Below are 23,698 nucleotides of genomic sequence, written 5' to 3' on the forward strand. Positions count from 1 at the left end.
ATTCTGGTCCCAATTGTTGTTAAGCGAGGACTGCCTGTAAGCTCCATTTGGGAGCCAAGAGTTGGTAACCACCATATTTTCCCCATATCAATCTGAAAATTGTGCCATTTCATGGCATTTTGTGAGAAGGCGACACGGGATATGTCTACTTCTACTACAAAAAAAATGATAGTCACCAGTGGGGGCTGCCGAAATGCTTTGAAATAATGCATTTTAGCTTTAGGATGTTCTGTAGGGTTAAAATGCATTAGTATTTAGGAGAGACATGGAAAATGGGTGTGGAAATCTGATGATTGGCCCTTGTTTCTTGATTTGAAGCAGTTCAGTGCTGGAAGTTAAGGGAAGCAAAAGAGGTTTTGGTGAGACTGTGGACTGTTGCAAGACGATTGACCGGTGAAAGACAGGATACCCCCACACCCCTCATCTACCCCGGAACTAGAGAACGTGTGAGAATACCACATTCCAGTAATGACAATGTTGCTGAAATATTATTCCTCCTTTTAAAACGAAATTGATTCCTATCAGGTCCAGTGAGCAGTTGAAAAAAAAAACTGCAGAAGGGTTATTTTGTCTGATACTGTGTGTATGAATGCACAAAGAACTCTTTCGATAGATTCTTTTTCCTGACATAATTAGGTTGCAGTGCTGATGTGGATTCATCCATCGTGTGCAATGAGAGAATTTGCCAGGTCAGAGAATCCCACCTGAGTTTGCAAAATGCCATGTTCCTACTTTGCTTGTTCGACAAAGTAATAAATAATGCCATACTAATTCCCCCAGGATTAGGTTTTTGCCCCTTCAGCAATCTGCAAGTTATTTACTTACTTTGGATGTATGGGATCATTTGCATGGCCATTAGCATTTAATTTAGAAGAGGCTGTCAGTGATGGCCGCAGGGAACAAGAACCTGAGAAAGGTGTAGAAATAACATTTGGAACAACCTTTATCAGCCTGTACCACTGAAGACTTTAGGAAAAGTTTGGATTGGATGTTCAAATGCTTCCCCAAGGCAAGCACTGACATTTGGAATGCTAGCACATCAAAGAGAAACATTTTAGCCTATTGTGGTCCATGTCACGCTCTGATTGCTTCTTTCTCTTAACCTGAGGAATTACTGTGATTTCTTATTCTGAAATAAGACAGTTCTGTGCTACTTCGTGGCCTCTTCCTCCAGCAAGGTAGACTTAAACCTTGCAAACGACGTAGGCTTGTGGTACAGAATTCCCTCCTTATTTGGACTTGATTTGTGGCACTGTGCAGATACTTTGGAGGGGTCTCCAATTGAATGGAATATCATGTGCCCATGGTTTTCAAACTGCAGCATGGCACAAGGAATGTGCAGGGTCACTGGGGTGTTTTAAATTTTTACAATGTCCATTTGCTAAGCTGGGCTTTGCAATGTCCTATCTTCGCCAACACTAATGGTCCTGTGAACCAAGAAACCGTGGAAACCTCTGTCGTATACCATTCATGCGTATTTTGAATTCTAGCATCACCAGTTCAGAAAGATCAGGAGGCTAGTGATGGGAAAGTCTTCAGTGACACATTAGAATAAATAATCTTGGGTATAAAATAGCTTCCTGTAAATTCATCCACTTATCACACCATTCCCCTGGCATCTTTTCCATCATTCATGCAGATCATTGGCATTCAGGGCATGAGTAATGCTGCCATATAGACATAGACATAAGTTTTCCATCATCCCAGAGAAGTGAAGACTTAAGACATAGAGTCCTACAGACTTATCAGATGTCTTCCAACCTATGAGTCTTGAAAGCTGAATAAGTGAAAATGAGTAACGCTCTCATGCTCTGATCAGCCTAAATTTTCTGTAATCTTAATGGGCAAGATTATCAGGGCCAAGGCAAATATTTTCAGAGTAAAAAACATCGGGTACCTTCTAAAGACGCCCACTATGTGTATCTGGGGTTTTCACCAACTCAGAACTTTCCAGATATAATGAGACCATAACTCCTGTGAATTCTGGGAATTGTTGAGGACAAAAGATTCTGTACATCAGCTGACCTTAGTGTCCTTCCTGCCAACTTCTACCTCTCCAAAGAGTTCCCTTGCAAGAGATCTCTGTTGGAAGGTGTACAAGCAAAAGGGTTGAACAGAAAACAGTATTGTCCTGCATTTTTCACAGAATGGTTGTAAACAGTGATTATCCCTTCTTGCCCTTTCAAAAACACTGTCTGAGTCCACACAAGGCAATTAACTTGGTTACTTAATTAGTCCATTTTCTCACTTCACAGAATACCAACCCAGTAAGGGTTCTGATTTCATACAACATGCTGAAGCCACCCACTTGCACACAACAAATCAAACTGAGTGTGTTGTGTGAATGTACCCACTGGATCTTTAACTTCCTTGGATAATTATGTTATGCTAATGTAATCTCTATATTTTCTGTAGATCAGGGCTATGGAAATGTTTCTAGAATGGGTTTCACTTTAGAATGGTGTGTCACTACAGTGAAGAATAGGACAAAAGCTTTTATTTTAATCCACATTTAATTGCCTTTAAAGTTTAATTAATTAAATGCAAATAGTTCCTGAAATATTTAATTCCTTTGGTTACCTTGAGCTCATTAAAACATGGTAAGTTTTGGAGAAGGTTTGAGGGTAGGTCCAAGGCTTTGTAGAGCTGCTGCTGGGGATCATGGGTTGTGCCCCCTGCCTCTAGGGACTGGATGCTTTGTGGTCTGGGGTGCAACCAGGTAATTTTAGATCCTGGTCTATGTGTATATGAATGGAACTTTGCCTCTTCTTTTAAAGCTGTTTTTTCAGGTCACTCTAGTAACACATCAGGTTTGGAGAAGAAAAGCAAAAACGGTTCTCTCAGAAGTCAGATTAATAAGATTTTTTAGGAAGTCATTTGCAGTGATAACGCTGGAATTCTGGCAAGTAATTTTGCTTTCAAATGTGGAAATTATTTATAGGCAGTTCAAAGCGTTTAATTCTGGCTTTCTTCCTCCTGTGCTTTTGGTGTAATGGGGAGGGTTCTGGTCCCTTCTAAGAAGATGGGCGAGTCTGTCCTTGGGTTCTGTTTGCATAATGATTCCTAGCCATGTAATCAAAATGAGTGTGCTTGGATGATTGTTTAAGCTAGTGGCATCATCACCTCATGGCAGAAGCAACCCGTTGTGTGAAAAAATACTAGTGACTTTCTGTGCTGGTAAGAGGCATGGAGATGAAGTTATGTAAAGAAAAATAGATGGAGTTGAATATGATTAGCTGGGAAAACAAAGCTACCCTCATATATTAGAAGTCAGGCACATGGATGATGGATCATATGTGTTCTCTGTTGCTCCAAATTAATAGGGGCTGAACCAGTGAGAATAGTTTGCAAGAGAAAGGACTTGGGGTAAACTTTAGGAAGAACTGTTTGATAAAGCAAGCTATCCGATAGTGGAACAAACAATTTAGGAAGACATTAGAAATCTTCTTGGAGATGTTAAAGCTGGCTATCTACCTATCAGAGGTCCTATAGCCATGGATTTCTTATATTAACAGGAGATGGGACTAGATGATCTCTGAGGACATTTCTAACGATGTGATTCTGTAGTAATACTGCGAAGTAGTTGGTGACTCCAAATCAAATCTTTATTATGGTCCTAGACCAGCATAGGTGACTCCAAGTAACCATACAGTGAGAGGCAGTTTTCCTGGACAAGGAAGTTCTGCAGTTGACTTAGACTTGGGAATTGGTTGTTTGAACTTGGTTTCCTGTGAACAAAACCAACACGGGCCAACTGGTATGTTCCTTGTGTGTTGGGAATTCAATTCCCTGAATTGCCGACCAGCATGAGCATTAGCTTTTCTTGCCTGGGAATGTTGGGATTGATAGTCCTCACACATCTAAAGGATTAAGAGAAGAAAACCCTTAATACTTCTATCCTCAGCTGGGGGATAGAAGTATTTGCTTTGCTTCTTGTCTCTCTTCTTAAAAGGCAGCCTAGATTTTTTTTTTAAGTCTCCTTGGGGCTTGTTGTGGTTCTGAAAGAATTTGAGGCCCTTCTTCCTTTCAGTTAAAAGTGCATGAAAAGTCAAAGCTGGTTTAGCAACCGTTGCTGCTGCCGCCGTCGTTCTTATTTGAAGTTGGGCAAGGCTTTGGATTGAGCCACAAATCACAGGAACACACTGGGGCAGAATACTCCCCCTGGAAAATTAAGTCTTGCAAAAACCAAGCCCTTGCACTGTTAGACAGAATGCCCTCTAAACTGAGCCATGATCTCTGTATGGAGAGAAAGATATTTCATCGTGTGAACTTCATCTTGGCACAGGGGTTGATTATATTTGGATTCAAGGACCCATGTTGTAAACCATTATTGTTGTTGTTGTTGTTGTTGTTATTATGGTTGGTTGCACAGTCAGCTGGATGTTGAGACTGGATCTGGCATTTTTGTCCACCTATCAAGTCCTTCCCAAGGACCTGGGACAGGCAGATGTTGTTGTTTAATAATATTAAAGGTATCATCGCAGGATGTAAGCTGCCCAAGTAAAGCTGCCTTTTGCCATTGACCGATGGCGATTTTGTCGATGCCGATGGTGTTCAAGGGGTGCTCCAGAAGTTTTGGGATTGCACCCAAGGCGCCTATTACTATTGGTACTATCTTTGCTTTCTTTGCCTCAGTTGTTCTATTTGCAGGTTTTATATTTTGTGATTTTCTCCAGTTCTTTCTCTTCTCTTTGGCTATCTCCAAGTATTATCATTATCATCATTATCATTATCACCACAAACTACTATGGTCCATCAGAGTTGGAGAGCCAACTGCCAAAAGGCTGAAGTTTCAGCAGTTATAAGAGAAGTTCAGCAAGTAAAGCACTTAGCTTTTATCTACAAGAAAAATGTCCCTAGTTGATTTTGTGCTTGTCGAACATCTATTAAAAGCAACAAAGCTCTGCGAGGGGCAGATGGAAGACGGCAGGGGTGGTGAAGAAGAAACAGGCAATGCTAGTTTGGAGTATGCATTCGTTTGTAACAGGAAGAGTCCTGGTATGTTCCAGTTTATCATTGTTCCATTTAAGAATGAACATGGTTGACCAGTGGGGTTGCAGTAATAACTACCCACAGATTATTACAGAATATACCACAAAAACAGTCAAGCCATGCTAAAATGAGGTTGGGTAGGCTTGTTCAGAGCCAGTCTGGTCTAGAGGTTAAGGCAACGGGCTAGAAACCAGGAGTCTGTGAGTTCTAGTCCCGCCTGAGGCATGAAAGCCGGCTGGGTGACCTTGGGCCAGTAGCTCTCTCTCAACCCAAGAGCCAATCAGGCTTGGTATGAGAGTTCTAGTCCCGCCTTAGGCAGGAAAGCCGGCTGGGTGACCTTGGCCAGTCCCTCTCTCTCAGCCCAGCCCACCTCACAGGGTTCTTGTTGTGGGGAAGATAGGAGGAGGAAGGAGTATTAGGTATGTTTGCCACCTTTAGTTATTTGTAAAAATAATAAAGGCAGGATATAAAATAAAAATAAAATTTAATTTTTTAAAAAAAATAGTAGGAAACCATTTGAACATTGAGTGAACTGGGCCATTGTGTTATGCATAATATCGTTTCTTTGCATGGTGTGGCTAGTTATGTGAATTGTAGTTTATTACCCTGGGTTTAGCCAGTGGTACAAATTCCTATGCTGAAGCTTTACAATCCTCCTCCTTTGAAAGAAAATTTGAAAATCAAATTCGCCTTCCTGATGAGGTTTCACTCTTAGCCCTTGTGAGGGAACAGAATGGTTGGGTGTTAGAATTTCTTATTTATTTTATTTTATTTTATTCCATTTCTACCCACCTGACTCCCAGTGACTCTTGTTGCTCATCCAGTCCTAAATTCCTGTGTGTGGCCCATGGGGTCCTTGACTGAAGTCAAATCCCCTTTCAAGTGGGTCTTCTTTTTCTCTTGCACATGAAGCCCCATAGATCAGACTTGGACAGGCTGGGAGCAGCTCCAGCCAAAAACTCCCAAGGAGGATGCTGAAAGAAATCTGGGCTGGCTGTGCCAACCATGTAGCTAATTCACTGCAAGCAAGCTGGGACAATTGTGGTAGTGTATGTGGGGCAAAGAACTGGCAGTTTCAGGGATCGCTGGATGCTCTCCAGCCACCTGACACTTGTTCTCCATCCAGTCCCAGGCTGTTTGCTGTGTCTGTCCACAGCTGCCTTGATCTCACCCAGGCTTTGCCAGCTGCACTGCCCTGTTCAGCTCGTCCCAGTCCTGTGCCCACGTCTGTAAATGCCTCGTGTTTGGAATTAACTAAAATGATGCAATTTCCCCCCAACCTACCCTCATTTTAAAAAGATGTCCATTTGTGAGTGTGTGTTTTTGTCTCTGAGGCTAAACTCTTTTTTGACATAGGCTCTGAATTTCCTACCTTCTAACTGTGTTCACACAATGCCGTTAACCAGGTCTGTTACAAATCTGGGGGCTGCCTTAAATCAACAGAGAAACTAGTTTTTGTTTATGGCAGCGGTGCCCAAACTCTTCCGCTCATCGACCCCTTCATGAAGTTTCAGATTGTTCGTTGACCCCCAAACATTTTGTTGTTTATTCGTTTAGTCGCTTCCGACTCTTCGTGACTTCATGGACCAGCCCACGCCAGAGCTTCCTGTCAGTCATCAACACCCCCAGCTCCCTCAGGGACGATTCCGTCACCTCTAGAATATCATCCATCCACCTTGCCCTTGGTCGGCCCCTCTTCCTTTTGCCTTCCACTCTCCCTAGCATCAGCATCTTCTCCAGGGTGTCCTGTCTTCTCATTATGTGGCCAAAGTATTTCAGTTTGGCCTTTAATATCATTCCCTCAAGTGAGCAGTCTGGCTTTATTTCCTGGAGGATGGACTGGTTTGATCTTCGTGCAGTCCAAGGCACTCTCAGAATTTTCCTCCAACACCACAGTTCAAAAGCATCGATCTTCCTTCGCTCAGCCTTCCTTATGGTCCAGCTCTCGCAGCCATATGTTACTACGGGGAACACCATTGCTTTAACTATGCGGACCTTTGTTGTCAGTGTGATGTCTCTGCTCTTAACTATTTTATCGAGATTTGTCATTGCTCTTCTCCCAAGGATTAAGCGTCTTCTGATTTCCTGACTGCAGTCAGCATCTGCAGTAATCTTCGCACCTAGGAATACAAAGTCTTTCACTGCTTCTACATTTTCTCCCTCTATTTGCCAGTTATCAATCAAGCTGGTTGCCATAATCTTGGTTTTTTTGAGGTTTAGCTGCAAACCAGCTTTTGCACTTTCTTCTTTCACCTTCATCATAAGCCTCCTCAGTTCCTCTTCACTTTCAGCCATCAAAGTGGTATCATCTGCATATCTGAGATTGTTAATGTTTCTTCCAGAGATTTTAACTCCAGCCTTGGATTCCTCAAGGCCAGCTTGTCGCATGATGTGTTCTGCGTACAAGTTGAATAGGTAGGGTGAGAGGATACAGCCCTGCCGTACTCCTTTCCCAATCTTAAACCAGTCTGTTGTTCCGTGGTCTGTTCTTACTGTTGCTACTTGGTCGTTATACAGATTCTTCAGGAGGCATACAAGATGACTTGGTATCCCCATACCACTAAGAACTTGCCACAATTTGTTATGGTCCACACAGTCAAAGGCTTTAGAATAGTCAATAAAACAGAAATAGATGTTTTTCTGAAACTCCCTGGCTTTTTCCATTATCCAGCGGATATTGGCAATTTGGTCTCTAGTTCCTCTGCCTTTTCTAAACCCAGCTTGTACATCTGGCAATTCTCGCTCCATGAACTGCTGAAGTCTACCTTGCAGGATCTTGAGCATTACCTTACTGGCATGTGAAATGAGTGCCACTGTTCGATAGTTTGAACATTCTTTAGTGTTTCCCTTTTTTGGTATGGGGATATAAGTTGATTTTTTCCAGTCTGATGGCCATTCTTGTGTTTTCCAAATTTGCTGGCATATAGCATGCATTACCTTGACAGCATCATCTTGCAAGATTTTGAACAGTTCAGCTGGGATGCCGTCGTCTCCTGCTGCCTTGTTATTAGCAATGCTTCTTAAGGCCCACTCAACCTCACTCTTCAGGATGTCTGGCTCTAGCTCACTGACCACACCGTCAAAGCTATCCCCGATATTGTTATCCTTCCTATACAGGTCTTCTGTATATTCTTGCCACCTTTTCTTGATCTCTTCTTCTTCTGTTAGGTCCTTGCCATCTTTGTTTTTGATCATACCCATTTTTGCCTGGAATTTACCTCCGATGTTTCTAATTTTCTGGAAGAGGTCTCTTGTCCTTCCTATTCTATTGTCTTCTTCCACTTCCGCGCATTGCTTGTTTAAAAATAATTCCTGATCTCTTCTGGCTAACCTCTGGAATTTTGCATTTAATTGGGCATATCTCCCCCTATCACTGTTGCCTTTTGCTTTCCTTTCTTGGGCTACTTCTAGTGTCTCAGCAGACAGCCATTTTGCCTTCTTGGTTTTCTCTTTCTTTGGGATGTATTTTGTTGCTGCCTCCTGAACAATGCTGCCAACTTCTGTCCAGAGTTCTTCCGGGACCCTATCTACTAAGTCCAGTCCCTTAAATCTATTCTTCACCTCCACTGCATATTCCTTAGGAATATTAGTGAGCTCATATCTAGCTGATCTGTGGGTCTTCCCTAATCTCTTTAGTCTGATCCTAAATTGTGCAAGAAGAAGTTCGTGATCTGAACTACAGTCAGCTCCAGGCCTTGTTTTTACTGACTGTACAGATGTCCGCCACCTTTGGCTGCAAAGGATGTAATCAATCTGATTTCGGTGTTGTCCATCTGGTGAAGTCCATGTATAAAGCCGTCTCTTAGGTTGTTGGAAGAGAGTGTTTGTTATGCAGAGTGAATTGTCTTGGCAAAATTCTATCAGCCTATGTCCTGCTTCATTTTGTTCTCCCAGGCCATACTTACCTGTAATTCGAGGTGTCATTTGACTGCCCACCTTAGCATTCCAGTCTCCTGTGATGAAAATAACATCTCTTTTAGGCGTGTTGTCCAGTAGGTGCTGCAGATCCTCATAGAACTGCTCTACTTCAGCTTCTTCAGCATTTGTGGTTGGGGCGTATATTTGGATCACTGTGATGTTAGATGGCTTGCCCTGAATTCGAATTGAGATCATTCTGTCGTTTTTTGGGTTGTATCCAAGCACTGCTTTAGCCACTTTACTATTAATTATGAAGGCTACTCCATTTCTTCTGTGGTCCTCTTGTCCGCAGTAGTAGATCTGGTAGTCATTTGATGTGAAGTGGCCCATTCCAGTCCATTTCAGTTCACTGACGCCCAAAATGTCTATCTTTAATCTTGACATCTCACCAATAACCACATCCAATTTGCCCTGGCTCATAGATCTTACATTCCAGGTTCCAATGGTGTGTTGATCCTTAGAACATCGGATTCGCCGTTCACCACCAGCACCATCGGCCGCTAGCCGTCCTTTCGGCTTTGAGCTAGCTGCGTCATCACGTCTGGGGCTAGTTGAGCTCATCCTCTGTTCCTCCCCAGTAGCATTTTGACCATCTTCCGACCTGGGGGTCTCACCTTCCAATGGTATACCGACATATCTCTGGTTGTACTGATCCATTTAGTTTTCACGGCAAGAATACTGGGGTGGGTTGCCATTACCTTCCCCAGGGATCGCATTTAGTCTGACCTCTCTGTCATGACCTTCCCGTCTTGGGTGGCCCTTCACGGTTTAGCTCATGGCATCATTGAGGTGCTCAAGCTCCAGCACCACGACAAGGTAACGATCCTTTGCTGAAGCCCAAACATTTACTATAGGAAAATAATTTAATAAATACTGCTTTAACTAATACTACTACTAATAATAATAATGATGGACCTCTTGGATAGTCCTATGGACCCTTGGGGATCTATAGTGACCCCTTTGGGCAGCCCTGGTTTATGGCTTGGTGCGTGATGTGAACCTGTGCTGTTTGGTTAGTCTATGGTGCACTGCATAGGTCCATTCATTGAACAGGGCACGCTTGTTAACACAATCTGTTTAAATACAGAGGTTAAAGAGGTTGTCACGAACTTCTTAGCATGTTAAAAGTGGGAAATTGCTTTTTTCTCAGCCAGACAATTTTGTTTGCACTAAATATTTCTCTTACAGCAGTCTTCTACAGCCCTCCAGATATTACACCAGGCAGATTGCCTGTTGGTTGAGAATTTTGAACACTGTAATTCCAATACATTTGGAAGACATCAGATCAGCGAGTCTTGCTTTGTAGGACTACTGTTAGAACTGGGTGTGAAGTATTTTGAACACTTGAAAGTACCATGGAAATTCACGTACTGATTAATTTATAAAAGCATTTATATTTCATCCTTCTGGTATGTGTGTAACACTCAAGGCATCTAAGAACTCAAAAGCTAAAAGCATTTTAAAAATGAGCAAGGGAAGAACAATGACAGGGTAAGGCCATAGGATAGAGCTGTACCAAGTGTTCAGAGCAAAGTGCATATACCATGCATGCTCAGACAGCCAGGAGCAGCTTCTGAAGAACCCATGCAAATCCCACAAAAGATGCAGCTGCTATGATTGAAACAGAACTATCATTATGTGAAGACCCAGCACCCTTGAGAAGTCCATAATGCAGGGAAAGATGGAAGGAAGGAGACCAGGATGAACAGCTGCAAGGTGGATTGACTTGATTATAGCAGTGATGGGTGCACTGTTGAAAGACCTGAAGGGCCAGGTTAGAAACAGAAAAAACTAGAGAAGATTTCTCTATGTGGTTGCTAAGAGTTGACACCGACCGGATAGCATGTAATCAATTTTATTTGTGTTCCCAGGTGCTGTGAATCGCTTCTTCTGAAAGCTGTGCACAGCTCATTAGATAATAGATAAAAAGAGACAGGAAGTGTCCACACAGTGTCTTGAGGCTGTTAGGGGAAAGACTTCAGATTCTTGGCTGGGGAATTCTGGGAGTTGAAGTCCACACATCTTTAAAGCTGCTGAGGTTAAGAAACACTGTTTTAAATTACCTTCACAAGTCTGGCCACGTACTGTACCCCGGTATCCAGATAAGGCTTGGCAACATGTCCATGCCCTAAAACAATGAAAACCATTTGGCAGATTTCTACCCCATAACTTGTCACTATCAAACAAAAATAATTTTATTTTAATGAAAAAAGAAGGGGAAGAACACAAAGATGAATCAGAAAGTTAAAAAAAGTAGGAGTGTTGGGAATTCAAAATGAGATTGCCCTTCTTCGTTTAATTTACTTTTTGCTTAGTTCCATTTGTTTCCCTTGATCCTGCTTCCACTTTCCTTCCCATCTCTGGTTGTCTCCTTTGTATCACTTTCCAGATTGGCATGGTGCCTTTTTCCTGTCCTTTGTCCTTTATCATGTATAAGAATATCACAACTTTGCATAACATATTGATTTCCAGGGCTTGCACATAATTGTAACCACATTTGAATTGACATAGCAAAGAGAGGACCTGGATACGGATTTTTGTGGCGTAAGAAAATGCCTCAGATTTGCAGCCGAGCAAAACTAGCTCTTAGCTGGTTGGAGAGACTGAGGTGTGAAGCCACTGTTCAACTCCTACATTCCAAACACGGTCTGGACAAGCTGGTGGTCCACCCAGCAAACGTTGGCAAATTGGCAACTTTAGAGAAGTAGTGTGAGATTACAGAGGGGGGTGGAGAGTTGAGCTCAACAATCTGTTCAGCCTTAACTTTCTCTTGAAGTTTTGTACCAGAAGGTGGTCTAGCTCCCCACTAAAGTGGAGAGAACCCGTCCACACTGGATCACACTAGCTTCTTTGTGCTCTCTGCCCTGCTCTGCTGCTGACTGGTGGAGCACACAAGTTGATGTGTCCAAACGGAACACAAATATTGGGTTTTCCACTGTGGTTACGGGCACCCTGCAGTGCATTTATGTCTCCGTTTATAGCTTTCACAAAGATCTCTTTCATCCCACTGCACTTCGTGAAGGCTGTGGGCAGCTGCTAGGTTCCAGGCTCCCAAAGGCAAGATGTGGAACCAGAAACTTTCTTCCATGAAACTGGGGAAAATATTGGAGGAACAAGCATAAGGGGAGAATTTCATCTGGTCCACACTTGTAAGTCAACCCATCTAATTATCCTTCAGTTTCCAGCAGCTTCGGCCAGCCGTGACCGGATACGAGGAATGATGTGGGCTGTACTTCAGCAACGTTTGGGGAGCAACAGATTTTTCATCTTTATCTCATAATCCTAAATAATTACTTTGTGTGAAAAATATATTCCCCAAGCAACTGAGAACATGGCTTCTTTTATTGAAGGAGACGTTTCTTAAAGTCTGTTATTGCGTTCTAGGAGATCTATTATGTGCCACAGGTGAATTTACTTAACACATTGTGGTCACAGTCTCCTTGAATATTTTATATGAGGCGTGTTAGCCAGCAGGTGCATGTTTTGTAGAAAACAAAATATATGGTCTGTGGTAGAACATCTCAGAAATTCTGGGCCTAATAGGAAAAAAAAAGGGGGGGGGGCAAAGGAACCCACATAGCCTTTCAAAATCCTGCACCAAATTTATGGCCAGATGCAGGTAGTCCTTGCTTAATGACCACAATTGGGACCAGAATTTTGGTTGCTAAGCGCAGTGGTCATTAAGTGAATCTGAGCCAATTTTACAACCTTTTTTGCAGCAGTTGTTAAGCGAATCACCGCAGGCTTTAAGCAAACTGCATGGCCATTAAGTGAATCATGCGGTTCCCCATTGATTTTGCTTGCCAGAAGCTGGCTGGGAATGTCAAAAATGGCAATCACGTGACCACGTGATGCTGCAACTGTCATAAATGCGAACTGGTTGCCAAGTGCCCAAATTGTGATCATGTGACCATAGGGACACTGTGATGGTCATAAGTGTGAGGACAGGTCATAAGTTGGTTTTTCCAACACCGTTGTTAATCCAAGCTGTCATTAAACGAATGGTTGTTAAGCAAGGACTACCTGTAAATTGAATGGCCAGGATGTCCCAATTTCTCCAGAGGCAACAGAAATTCTCCAGTAATTTCTCATGGGAAACCAAAACACTGCTGCTGCGAAAGGTCCTTCAGAAGAGTTCCTTCTAATGTCTTCTGTTTGACCAGTCCTTCCCTCTCAGCACAATCTATCTCACGGCTTTGTTGTTGTGGGGAAAAATAGGAAAAGGGAACGCAGTGGATGGCCCCTGAGCTCCTGAACCAGTCAGTCAGTCAAGTTAAATAACTAAATGGCAGTGTAGGAAACCAGGAAAGTTGCAGATTGCCAGAGAAATGATTATACAACGAAAGACAGGACATTCACTTCATGCATATCCCTTGGCCTCTTCTTCACCGAATCGTGCAAGTCTATTATGCTTCCTGCAGAAGAATGACCAGAATTCTTTTCTTCTTTGAAGGAAATGAGAGCTGGTAAGAAAAAATACAGGAGGACGTCTTGGAATGAGCATTTGAGTTCCAACAGATTTAGAAGGGCCAGATTGGGAAAGCCTTGGCTATTTTTTAAAGCTGTCCATGGATAAGGACCACAGCTTCCCATACCAGCAGAGGCCTTGCCCTGCATGGAAGATAGTGGGTGCCTACTTGAAAATAGTCCTTTCAGTCATAGCCTCAAATTTATGGAATATCCTCTCCAGAGCGAGCTTCCTGGCACCTCCCTTATTATCCTTTTCTGCATTTTGTGAGGATCTTTCCACTTTCTCAGGCCTTTCATTCATCTTATTTTTTTGGCTGCTACACTGTTTTGGGGAGCTTGTATCTCTACGATCGTTTTAGCTTTTAATATGCCTCTTTTAGCTTCTGCTGCTTTTTCAACAGTTGCTGCCCTGACTCCCCCACCCCAATTTGTTTTATGCTGTTCTTCCTTTGATTTGACATGGATTTTAACTTTTTGCTTTATGGTTGAGTTCTCTGGTGGCTAATAAATCCCTGGAAGTAAGAAATGAGAATTTATGGGCATATCTCAAAGCTGACTGAAGCGGGAGCCACTGTCGGCTGTGTGCAAAAACACCTTTGCTCCTATTTGCGAGTCAGACAGCGGGAGGCCTGATAGCAAAATTATCTTGTGCAAATCCTGAGGGAAATCATCCCGATTACAAAGGTGTTTTGTGCTTTCTCGTCCTCTCATTACTTAGGACGTTCGTACATGTGTGGTGAGGGAAAAGTCAGCCTCTTTAACAGAATGGAGTGGAAATTTCTGTCCTCCACCAGGGTCAGTTTTGGCACACAAGGCTTTCTGTGTCAGGCCCTCGCCAGGCCCCGAATCCCCCCTTTGCCCCATGCTGTGCTTAGATACATGCTAGAAGGGCACATGAAACGGACCCACTTCAGATTGAGCCTGAGGTGGCTCTACGTTCTGAGGAATTTCTCAGTGGAAACGGAAAAAAACCCAGAAAGTCTGGTTTCAGAGGCTCTAAAGGATGTTCAGTATAAACCCATCATAGTACAAATGTCGTGGCAGGAGAGGATGTGATTGGCTTGGAAGCATGGTGATGATAATTCAACACAGCTGGAGGGCAAACTTGCTCGGCTAAGCAAAGTTGGATCTGGTTAGTATTTGGATGGGAGACCACTGGGAAATCCAAAGCCCAGCATGCCCATCTGTAATGAGAAGGGATTCATTTTGTTTGTTCCCCAAAGTCCCATCCAGTTAGACAATTCTGCTTATAAACTAAGGGAAAAGAACAAGAGCAATGAGCGACTGCAACTCCTTTGTAAAATTTTTGTTTCCTCTTTTCCCAGGTTTGATTATCAGGAGCTTTTGCACAACTCTACCTTTTGTATCATCCCCCGAGGGAGACGTTTGGGATCCTTCCGGTTCCTGGAGGCTTTGCAGGTACATTATTATTTTTATTGTTATTAGATTTTTATCCTACCTTTTATATATAACTCAAGGCGGCGAACATACCTGATACTCCTTCCTCCTCCTATTTTCTCCACAACAACAACCCTGTGAGGTGAGTTGGGCTGAGAGAGAGGGACTGGCCCAAGGTCACCCAGCAAGCTTTCATACCTAAGGCAGGTCTAGAACTCACAGACTCCTGGTTTTGCAAACTGGCTCTCCATCACAGGCTTGAATTGTTTTAAAAGTTATTTCTACTTCTTGTATACACACACATGCACACGCACACACACACACACACAGAGTAACAATACAATGGAGACTTTAATATTAAGTAAACAGTTTAAGATTGAAACCTCTATTCTACAACAAATACTTTGATGTGCGTCATAGTGGTTCTTTTTTCAACGTTACACTGTCAGGCCCAGCCCAAGGACAATGAAGAGTCAGTCCATTCAAACTCCAGTTCTTTATTTGCTCACACCCTATAGATGGAATCTTACCAGACTAAAGCTACCCTAGCTAACCTCAGGAGAAATAATCCGGGAGACTCTAGGGCAGGTCTATCCTGGACCTCTTAGTCTTCCCACCACTGTACCTCCGCTTATCTCCTCCACCTCCTTGGAATGTGCTCCCTCCCTCCTGAGAACCAGCAGCACTGCTGAAATCCACATCTACTCAACTTTGGATGAAAAAGCCAAATCCTTTTATGCTTGTAATGCTGACATCCTAAATTGTAATTAATACTGATAGAATATTTTTCTTTCCCTTCTCTCTTCTTAGTACTCTAAGCTATCTAAATAATAGAATGTTAATAATCTTTAATCATATTATACAAACATCCCTGTACTGGAACAACACAGTGTATCAAGATTTATAACAACAAAATAAAGTGGAGGAGGAGGAGGAGGAGATTTCTACTTCTTGAGAACTGTCTTTCCAAACTCGTTCCAGTTTTCCAGAGCCCCCCTCCCATTTCCCCAGTAGGTGAAACGATCAGATGAAATAACTGTTTTACGTGAATTTGCTAGCGTTGCAAGAGTGCTAGGTCTGTTTTCAGAAATAGCCTGATAGGTCACAGACCCAGAGGAGGGGTTGCACTGAGCAAGAGCATCGGGAAAGCTCCTGTTCACACACACCCCATGCTTTCAAAAGAGCGCTAGACCTGTTTTCAGAAATAGCCTGGCTAATAGGTAAGAGGGGCAGAGGAGGGGGGCAGAAGAAACTAGGAAGGAGCCATTGATCACAAGTGAACTGACACTGCTGGAGCCGGACTGGCTCCACAGTAGCCCCCAGAGAGGGCAAAACAGCATAGAAATAGACAAATATTTAATAATAGTAGCGTCTAATAATAGACGCTGCCTATTATTATTATTATTATTATTATTATTATTATTATTATTTGTGTGTGTGTGTGTGTGTGTGTGTGTATAAGTCGGTCTTGACTCCTGGTGACTGCCTGGACAAGTCCCTGCAGTTTTCTTGGCAAGGTTTTTCAGAAGAGGTTTGCCCTTGCCTGCTTCTTCCTAGGGCTGAGAGAGAGGGACCAGCCCAGGGTCACCCGGCTGGCTTCGTGCCCAAGGTGGGACTAGAACTTACAGTCTCCCGCTTTCTAGCCCGGTGCCTTAACCACTACACCAAACTGGCTCTCCACTGCCAGTAATAGAAATAGTAAAATATGTGGCCATGTGAAACTTTGTGTTGGCGGAGCAGCCAAAAAAAAAAAAACCTGTCATGCACCCAAGTGATAGAACCAGCAATACGCAAGTGATAGAACCCAGCTTCCTTTCCTGCTTTAAATTACTTGCACAGCGTAGGGCTGTCTTAAACATGGGTCTAGCAGTCTTTCAAAAGAGCCCTAAACTGTGTATAAAAGGAACCCATGTAAAAGCTGACAGTGCCAGCCAGACCTTATGTGGGCAGCTACCTTTGCAGAAGTCCAGTCTTTCCTGCCACCCACCTGAGATGGCCACAGAAGGCGGTGCCCAGCAACTAATCAAAGCTGGGCAGATCCCAATCCCTAACTGTATCATCACCCATATTGTGGATGGGGCTTACTAGATCATCCCCACAACTACAATTGCATCAGGAGAAGAGGGAAAACACCACTTTAAAATGGGAACTGTGAAAGATGACCTTAAGCTGCCTCAGCTGTGGGCTGGATGTGAGATGAAGGCAACCTCATTAGGACATGGCTTAAAGAAATGATGACAGGGTGTCTGTGCCATGGTTGGGGACATGAGGTTGAAGTCCTTGGTGCTCTCTGAGCTTGGTGCTTTGCTTGCAGACATATCATTACCCAACTAGGTAACACCATCATCAGATGATGCTACCTAGTTGGGTAAGGAAACATATGCAAGAAAACCACAAGGCTCAGAGAGCACCAAGGACTCCACAGTTCAACCCTGAGCTACAGATACTCTCTTTTATTGGAACCTGAGGATAAGCCCAGTAACATACCTAATCTTGACCTATTTCTTGGAAGGTTAAGCTGGTTCTTAACGTAGATCAGCTTTCCTTATCAGTGAATCATATTGTCTGGGAATTCCAGGAGTTCTAGTGTTGTGGTCTCAGGGTATCTGAAGGGGCAGAATTGGGGAAGGATACTTGAAATATATTTGCAAATGTTTGCAAGTATTACAAAATGCTGATGACCACTCCCTTTGCAAAGGAAACCAGATAGGGATAAGTACTGCCGCCTTGAAATACTGCATTGTTTAGAGAAGTGGGGTGGATATAACGCTATGCCCGACCAAGCAGCATTTTCAGTGCTAGAAGGGAGTGGGGTTTGCTTTCTGTTTATATACAGTGGCTTGCCCTGCTTTGATTGTCTATGCATATATACTTGGGAGTAAGCTCCACCGAAGATCCTTTGAATCTAATGCTCCCAGGTCACTTTCTCCTCTCCTGCATCCTTGTGATCCTTGCTCTCTTCTCTCATTGATCCAGGCTGCTTGCATCCCGGTCCTGCTCAGCAATGGGTGGGAGTTGCCATTTTCGGAGGTGATCGATTGGAGTAAAGCATCCATTGTTGGGGACGAGCGGCTTCTTCTGCAGGTAACAATGCCCATGTTCTGCAAGGGCAAGCAGGACAGAGCCTAGCCAGGACCAAATGATGTTTCACCACTAGGATTTTGTAACAGAGCTGGGCAGTGTGCCCAGCAAGCTGAGTCTATAGCAGGGCTGATCATGAGGTCACCCTAGCAATTGAAGAGCAAATGCCAGCTCTCTTGTTCCATCTGAAGGGGGAGTGCAGAGAAGTTGCACAAACAAGCTTTCTGTTTATTCATTTAACTATTTATGATTTGTTTATTTCTTGTACTTCAGTATCATTCCCACCTTGGTGGTTGACAGACTGGCAAATGCCATAAACTGAAAATGTGGACGAAAGCACAAGACAAACCCTTACTTTAAAAAAAAATGCTACAGAAGCCAAAGTTAAATCAATTGCTGAGGAAAGAGCTGCCTGGAAGATTGAAAAAAAAAAAAAAGCAACGGCATGGTTTTTAAAATTTTAAAAGTTTGGCAATTCCAACTGTGGGGCCAGGTGAACTGTACAAACAGCAGGCTGCCATTGAAAAGCCTTTCTTTTTAGCAGCCATTTTTCCTCGCCTCGTGCGGCAGAGACAGTGGGAGGTCAGGCCAGTGAAGAGTTTGCTAATCTTCTCCCCAGCTACCAATATTAACTTAGTTTTTATTTCTAACATTTTCACATGTTATTTAGGTACAAAGGCTCTCAGTTCAGTTCTTGTCAGTTTTATTTATTACTCAGTTCAATTCAGTTTTATTTATGAATCCTTTTTAAAAGAAAAATTGACAGTGAGAGGAGGAAAGAAAAAAGGGAGAAAATGGTGCAAAAATGTTCAGTTCTTTTCCTTCTTTTGGCAATGTCTCCTAAGATATTGGTCTCCTCAGAACTATTTTAGAATAGATTTAGATTAGATTTTTTTAATTTTTAATTTCTTCTTCTGATGGAAGGATACTGGGTTTTTTCCTGAACCATATACAGGGACAGCCCCATGTGGCGCAGGGTGGTAGGCGGCAGTATTGCAACCGAAACTCTCCCCACGACCCGAGTTCGATCCCAGCGGAAGCTGGATTCTCGGGTAGCCAACTCAGGTTGACTCAGCCTTCCACCCTTCTGAGGTCGATGAAATGAGCACCCATCTTGCTGGGGAAGGTGACGACTGGGGAAGGCAATGGCAAACCACCCCACTCTATAGTCTGCCAAGAAAACGTCGCGAAAGTGGTGTCCCCCCAAAGGGTCAGACATGACTCGGTGTTTGCACAGGGGACCTTTCACCTTTCACATATACAGGGACTTTCAGCATCTTTCAACTCTGAATTTTCTCAGACTTTGCTTGTATATTTGACTGAAGAGGTAGATATATCACGTTGCCTGCCTTCCTCTCTTGATGCTTCTATGTCACCTCAGTCGTATGACTTAGCAGTTTACAGCATAATATAGAATACATATAAGACATTACAATAAGAATTTGTTTTAAAAAATGGAAGAATAATCAATTCTAGCAGATAAATTCAACCTAATTTTAATAATAACCATAGCATCATAAAACTGGGTTGTGAGGATGCCTTGATGTGGAGTTAGGAATTGTGCTTCTCACTCTAAGCTGTACTAAGGAGAAGCTGTGGAGGTGGCAGTGACAGTGGTGGTGGGAACAGGCCCTGGTCCTAGCTATGATATCACCAGGGTGCATTCACTGATTTGGAGGACCACAGGTTTGAGACCTGTTAGCCCCACCAGCTAGAGCAGAGCGGGAAATCTACTCCACAGGAAGGCTAAAGCTACTTTTATTGAGAGAGTGGCTCAATAACATAATATAATAACAGAATCTTGCAAGTCTGATTATACTGTACCTCCTCCCACTTCTTATACTCCTGTGAATTGGGGAGGTGTCTGTCTGAGCTTCTTCTGCTAAATTTTTATCTGTTGTGGACTTAAGATATATTTTATCCCTCATCATTTTGGTAACAGATCTTCTATATCACCATCAAGGTCATCTTCCTTACTCTCTGCAATCTCTGATCTAAATCAAAATGTTGAGGAATGTGGAGATAACTTTGACAAAGATAGGCAGGAGCAGTTAAAGGGAGACAACTCAGCAGTAAAGTGTGAAAGAAAATAATCCTGCCTTAATTCTGTTTAGTATAAGGTGGTGGTGGGAGAAACTTAGCTTTCAAAATTCTGTTATTATAGCCTATGACAGTAAAGTAGTGTTTCAATAATCCTTGTGGTGTGTGTCTGTTTTCTGACCTCAAAAGGCTGACACAAAACAAGAAGGGGGGGGAGGAAGGAATTAAATTTTAGGATTACTGTATGTTCCAGTGCTTAAAATTAGTTTCCTGATCAGGATCATTTGGAATTGGAAAAATTCAGATAACTTAATGGAATAGCTGCTGGTTAGGTGAAAGTTGGGGAGAGATCAAGGCAGCCAACCTCTCTTTTTTTGCTCCATAGCTTGTTAAAATCTTGGCTTGACCCCCAGATTGGAGGTTTCATTCACAGGAATTGTCACTTCCGTTTGATAAGCCTCTAATGCAGTGTTTCCCAACCCTGGCAACTTTAAGATGTGTGGACTTTAATTCCCAGAATTCCCCAGCTGGCATGCTGGCTGGGGACTTCTGGGAGTTGAAGTCCATCCATCTTAAACATGCCAGGGTTGGGAAACACTGCTCTAATATATGAGCTTTGGAGCTCTTGTTCATTGTTATCTGCCTTCTTAAAAATTGCCTGAAAAGAACATTGTATTAGATGGTTTCATTTTCCTAAACAAAGTACACCAGTTATTTGGAATCTGGGGGCATTCTGTTAGTATTATCTATTGACCTCTTTACAGTATTTTATACAGCTTTTCATTGATTATGTCTCACTCACTTGTTATTCTTGCTGTGGGTAACTTAAGATTTGATTTAAACAGAGAAACTGATCTGGTAGCCAAAGTAACCTTTGCTAGGACATTGCCCTGAGCATCCTGGATAGATTGTATTTGTAGCAGTCGCAATCCTTCTTGTTCAGAGGAATATTGATCCTGCAGATAAATAGCTATAATATGCCTACATAGCTGAGTCAGTGCCTATCCTGCAGTTGGTTTGCTTGGTTCCACATCATCCCTCCTTGATGCTCTTTGTTGTTGAAGCAAGATCTTTTGGTGCTTCCCTCCATCAAAACAACAAGACCTTATTTTGGTCATAGACTAGCATAAAACACCAACAAGGAAAATTACATCCATTTCAATAATTCCACTGAAGCTATAAGCAATAAAAGATCCCAAGAAGCTTGGATGACTAATGCAATACTATACAATTAAAAGACTAAAATATCTCTATAAAAAATTATTGTCGTTCCCTCCATCATAAATCGCTCTGCATTCCTCCATTCATGCTGCTTCCTCACAGATTCCATCTACGGTCCGATGTCTGAACAGTGACAAAATCCTGGCCTTCCAACAACAAACCCAGTTTTTATGGGAAACCTATTTTTCTTCTGTGGAGAAGATTGTGCAAACCACTCTTGAGGTAAGCTGCAGAAGCATGCCCACAGTTTGCCCCAATATTTAATCTGTAGTTATTTCTGTTTCTGTGATTGGGTTCACATGTCATGCTAAACTGTGGTTTGCTAAATAAATTACAGTTGGCTGGATTCATGTAACACAAGCCATAAAACATGGTTTATAGAGCACAGTGACTGGGTTCACACAATACATGAAGCCATAAACCCTCAAACAAACTGGCTGGCTTCATACAACATGTTCAGCACATAATGGCTTAGGTTGGTGGTCAAAGGAAGCCACAGAGAGGTGGGAACCTTTCAGGTTGGGTGCAACCTTCAAGGTCTGTCTCCTTGGCCCATCAGTCAGGGAGTGGGGAAGCAGAAACAATACTCCAATCAAGGAACTACCAGGGAGACAAACAATCAAGCAGACAAACAATCTAGCAGAAAGCAATACCCTAATCAAGGAACTACCAAGGGGAAAACCACACCCCACCAACACTGGCAGGGCAAGCTACTGTATATAAATAGGGAGCAAACCCCTCACTCACCAGCACTGATGATGTTACCTAGTTGGGTAATGAAATGCCTGCAAGCAAACCACCAAGCTCGGAGAGCACCAAGGACTCCATAGTTCAACCCTGAGCTACAGATATTCTCTTCTATTGCTTTTAGTAATAGTTAGCATTTATGTAATACTTTAAGAGCTTTTTCAGACTGTCTCACCTACAGTTTCTTATTAAGGCATACAGTATGCCTGCCAGTACCCAGTGCGGCCAGTATCTTCAAAGCGGATATACAGAGGAGGAAACAAGAAGACAATAATAATAATAATAATTATATTTATATTTTTATTGTATTTTAATTGTAATGGTTTTATATTTTAATCTTGTTTTATTGTAAGCCGCCCCGAGTCCCCCTGTTGGGGAGAGATGGGCGGTGAATAAATTTATAAATAAAATAAATAAATGTCAAATTTGAATCTGGACTTCCTGGCTACTCTGCCACACTAGGCTGCTTTTTCTACCTGGAGCCAAGAAGAACAGTTGAGATTGATCTCACATTCAGGAGACGCCTTCTTCTCCAGCAGGTGCAGGTGGCTCCGGGGTGTAATGCTTCTATAATGACAACTACCTTTCTCTTTGCCAGATAATAAAAGATCGGATATTTCATCAGGAATCACGCCCAAAGTTCTTCTGGAATACGCTTCCTGGAGGGTTGGTGGCCTTGCCAGAATACTCCACTCATCTCAACGACTTCCCTTTCTACTATCTGCAGCAAGGTATGGGAAACATTCCTTTGCTATTTCTATCATCATTTTTTATCCCTACCCCTTGTTTCTTAAGAAAACAGTTGTTGGGGTGATGATGATGGACCTATCCCAAAATGTTGCAGTATGGAGGGCTCCTTTTCAAGGATTTAGTCTCTTCCAGGATACTCCATCATGTACCATCCCTCCCGCCACCTGTTTTCCACTTTCATTTTTAACAGATGCTCAATATTATCATTAGCTTGAATGTTTATTTGCTTACTTGTTGATCTATTTTAGGAGGTGGTGTTGTGTCCTTAGATTTTCCCCCCTAAAATAATTTTGTACTTTTGTAAATTTTAAGGTTTCCCTGAGTAAGCTGATGCCCATCTCCTTTTTTTTTAAATTAGTGTTTACTGTATTCATTGTTAGAGGGAGGTGTTGTTATGACACCTTCAGTGTCTAGCCTTACAGAGTGTAAAAAATTGTAGAGATGACCTTGGGGAAGGTATGAGAAAGCCATTAAGTGGGGAAGGAAGAAGCAAGCCATTAAGGAGGGACTTGGAGAAGAAATTACACAGTCCAGAGCTTGCAGGAAGCATGAGAGAAACAGCCCTGCTGTGATTTTGTTTACTCTAAGATGGGACAGAGAGAAACTTGGACAGGCTTTCAGAATTACAATAAAGAACATTCCTGGAACCCCTGCCATGCCTGTTTCTTGACCTGGCCTCCTTTGAAAGGCTGACAAAGAGTTATGTAAGTAACACAGAGCAGCCTCTGCTCCCAAGAAGCTTACAATCATTGTCACAAAACAGCTGCTCTGCCAGTCATAAGTCATCGATTTCCCCAAAGGCAAGCTGGTGAAATTGGTGCCTTTGCCTCTTCCAGACTCAAGGATGCTTTCTCTCTAATGCTTTAGTTTAATGATCTTTTTACCAGGCAAGTGAGTAACTGTCCATGCAAAGCACTGAGCAATACCCACTCGCTCTTTTTGTTTATAAGAAAGCCTCTGAGATTCATGTGGAGCAACCTGACATTTTAGGAAGGAAAGAGAATGCTGGGGGCATTAAATTAAGGTGGCTTGTTATAGAGTGCTCAAGGTGTGAGGTTAGAACTGGAGTTCAGCTGCCATC

At 42.7% G+C, this 23,698-nt stretch overlaps 1 protein-coding gene across 1 annotated transcript in view; it reads left to right on the forward strand.

Moving 5' to 3' along the window:
• The window catches only part of EXTL1 (exostosin like glycosyltransferase 1), a 51,344-nt gene that overhangs the window by 17,061 nt on the left and 10,585 nt on the right, over window positions 1–23,698 (forward strand). Inside the window, exons 2-5 of the mRNA XM_063312122.1 lie at window positions 14,706–14,799; window positions 17,755–17,862; window positions 21,223–21,342; window positions 22,466–22,598. Of these exons, the coding sequence (XP_063168192.1) occupies window positions 14,706–14,799; window positions 17,755–17,862; window positions 21,223–21,342; window positions 22,466–22,598 (455 nt within the window). The remainder of the gene's footprint in view (window positions 1–14,705; window positions 14,800–17,754; window positions 17,863–21,222; window positions 21,343–22,465; window positions 22,599–23,698) is intronic.

Source organism: Candoia aspera, chromosome 10, assembly GCF_035149785.1.
Source record: "Candoia aspera isolate rCanAsp1 chromosome 10, rCanAsp1.hap2, whole genome shotgun sequence".
Taxonomy (NCBI): Eukaryota; Metazoa; Chordata; class Lepidosauria; order Squamata; family Boidae; genus Candoia; species Candoia aspera.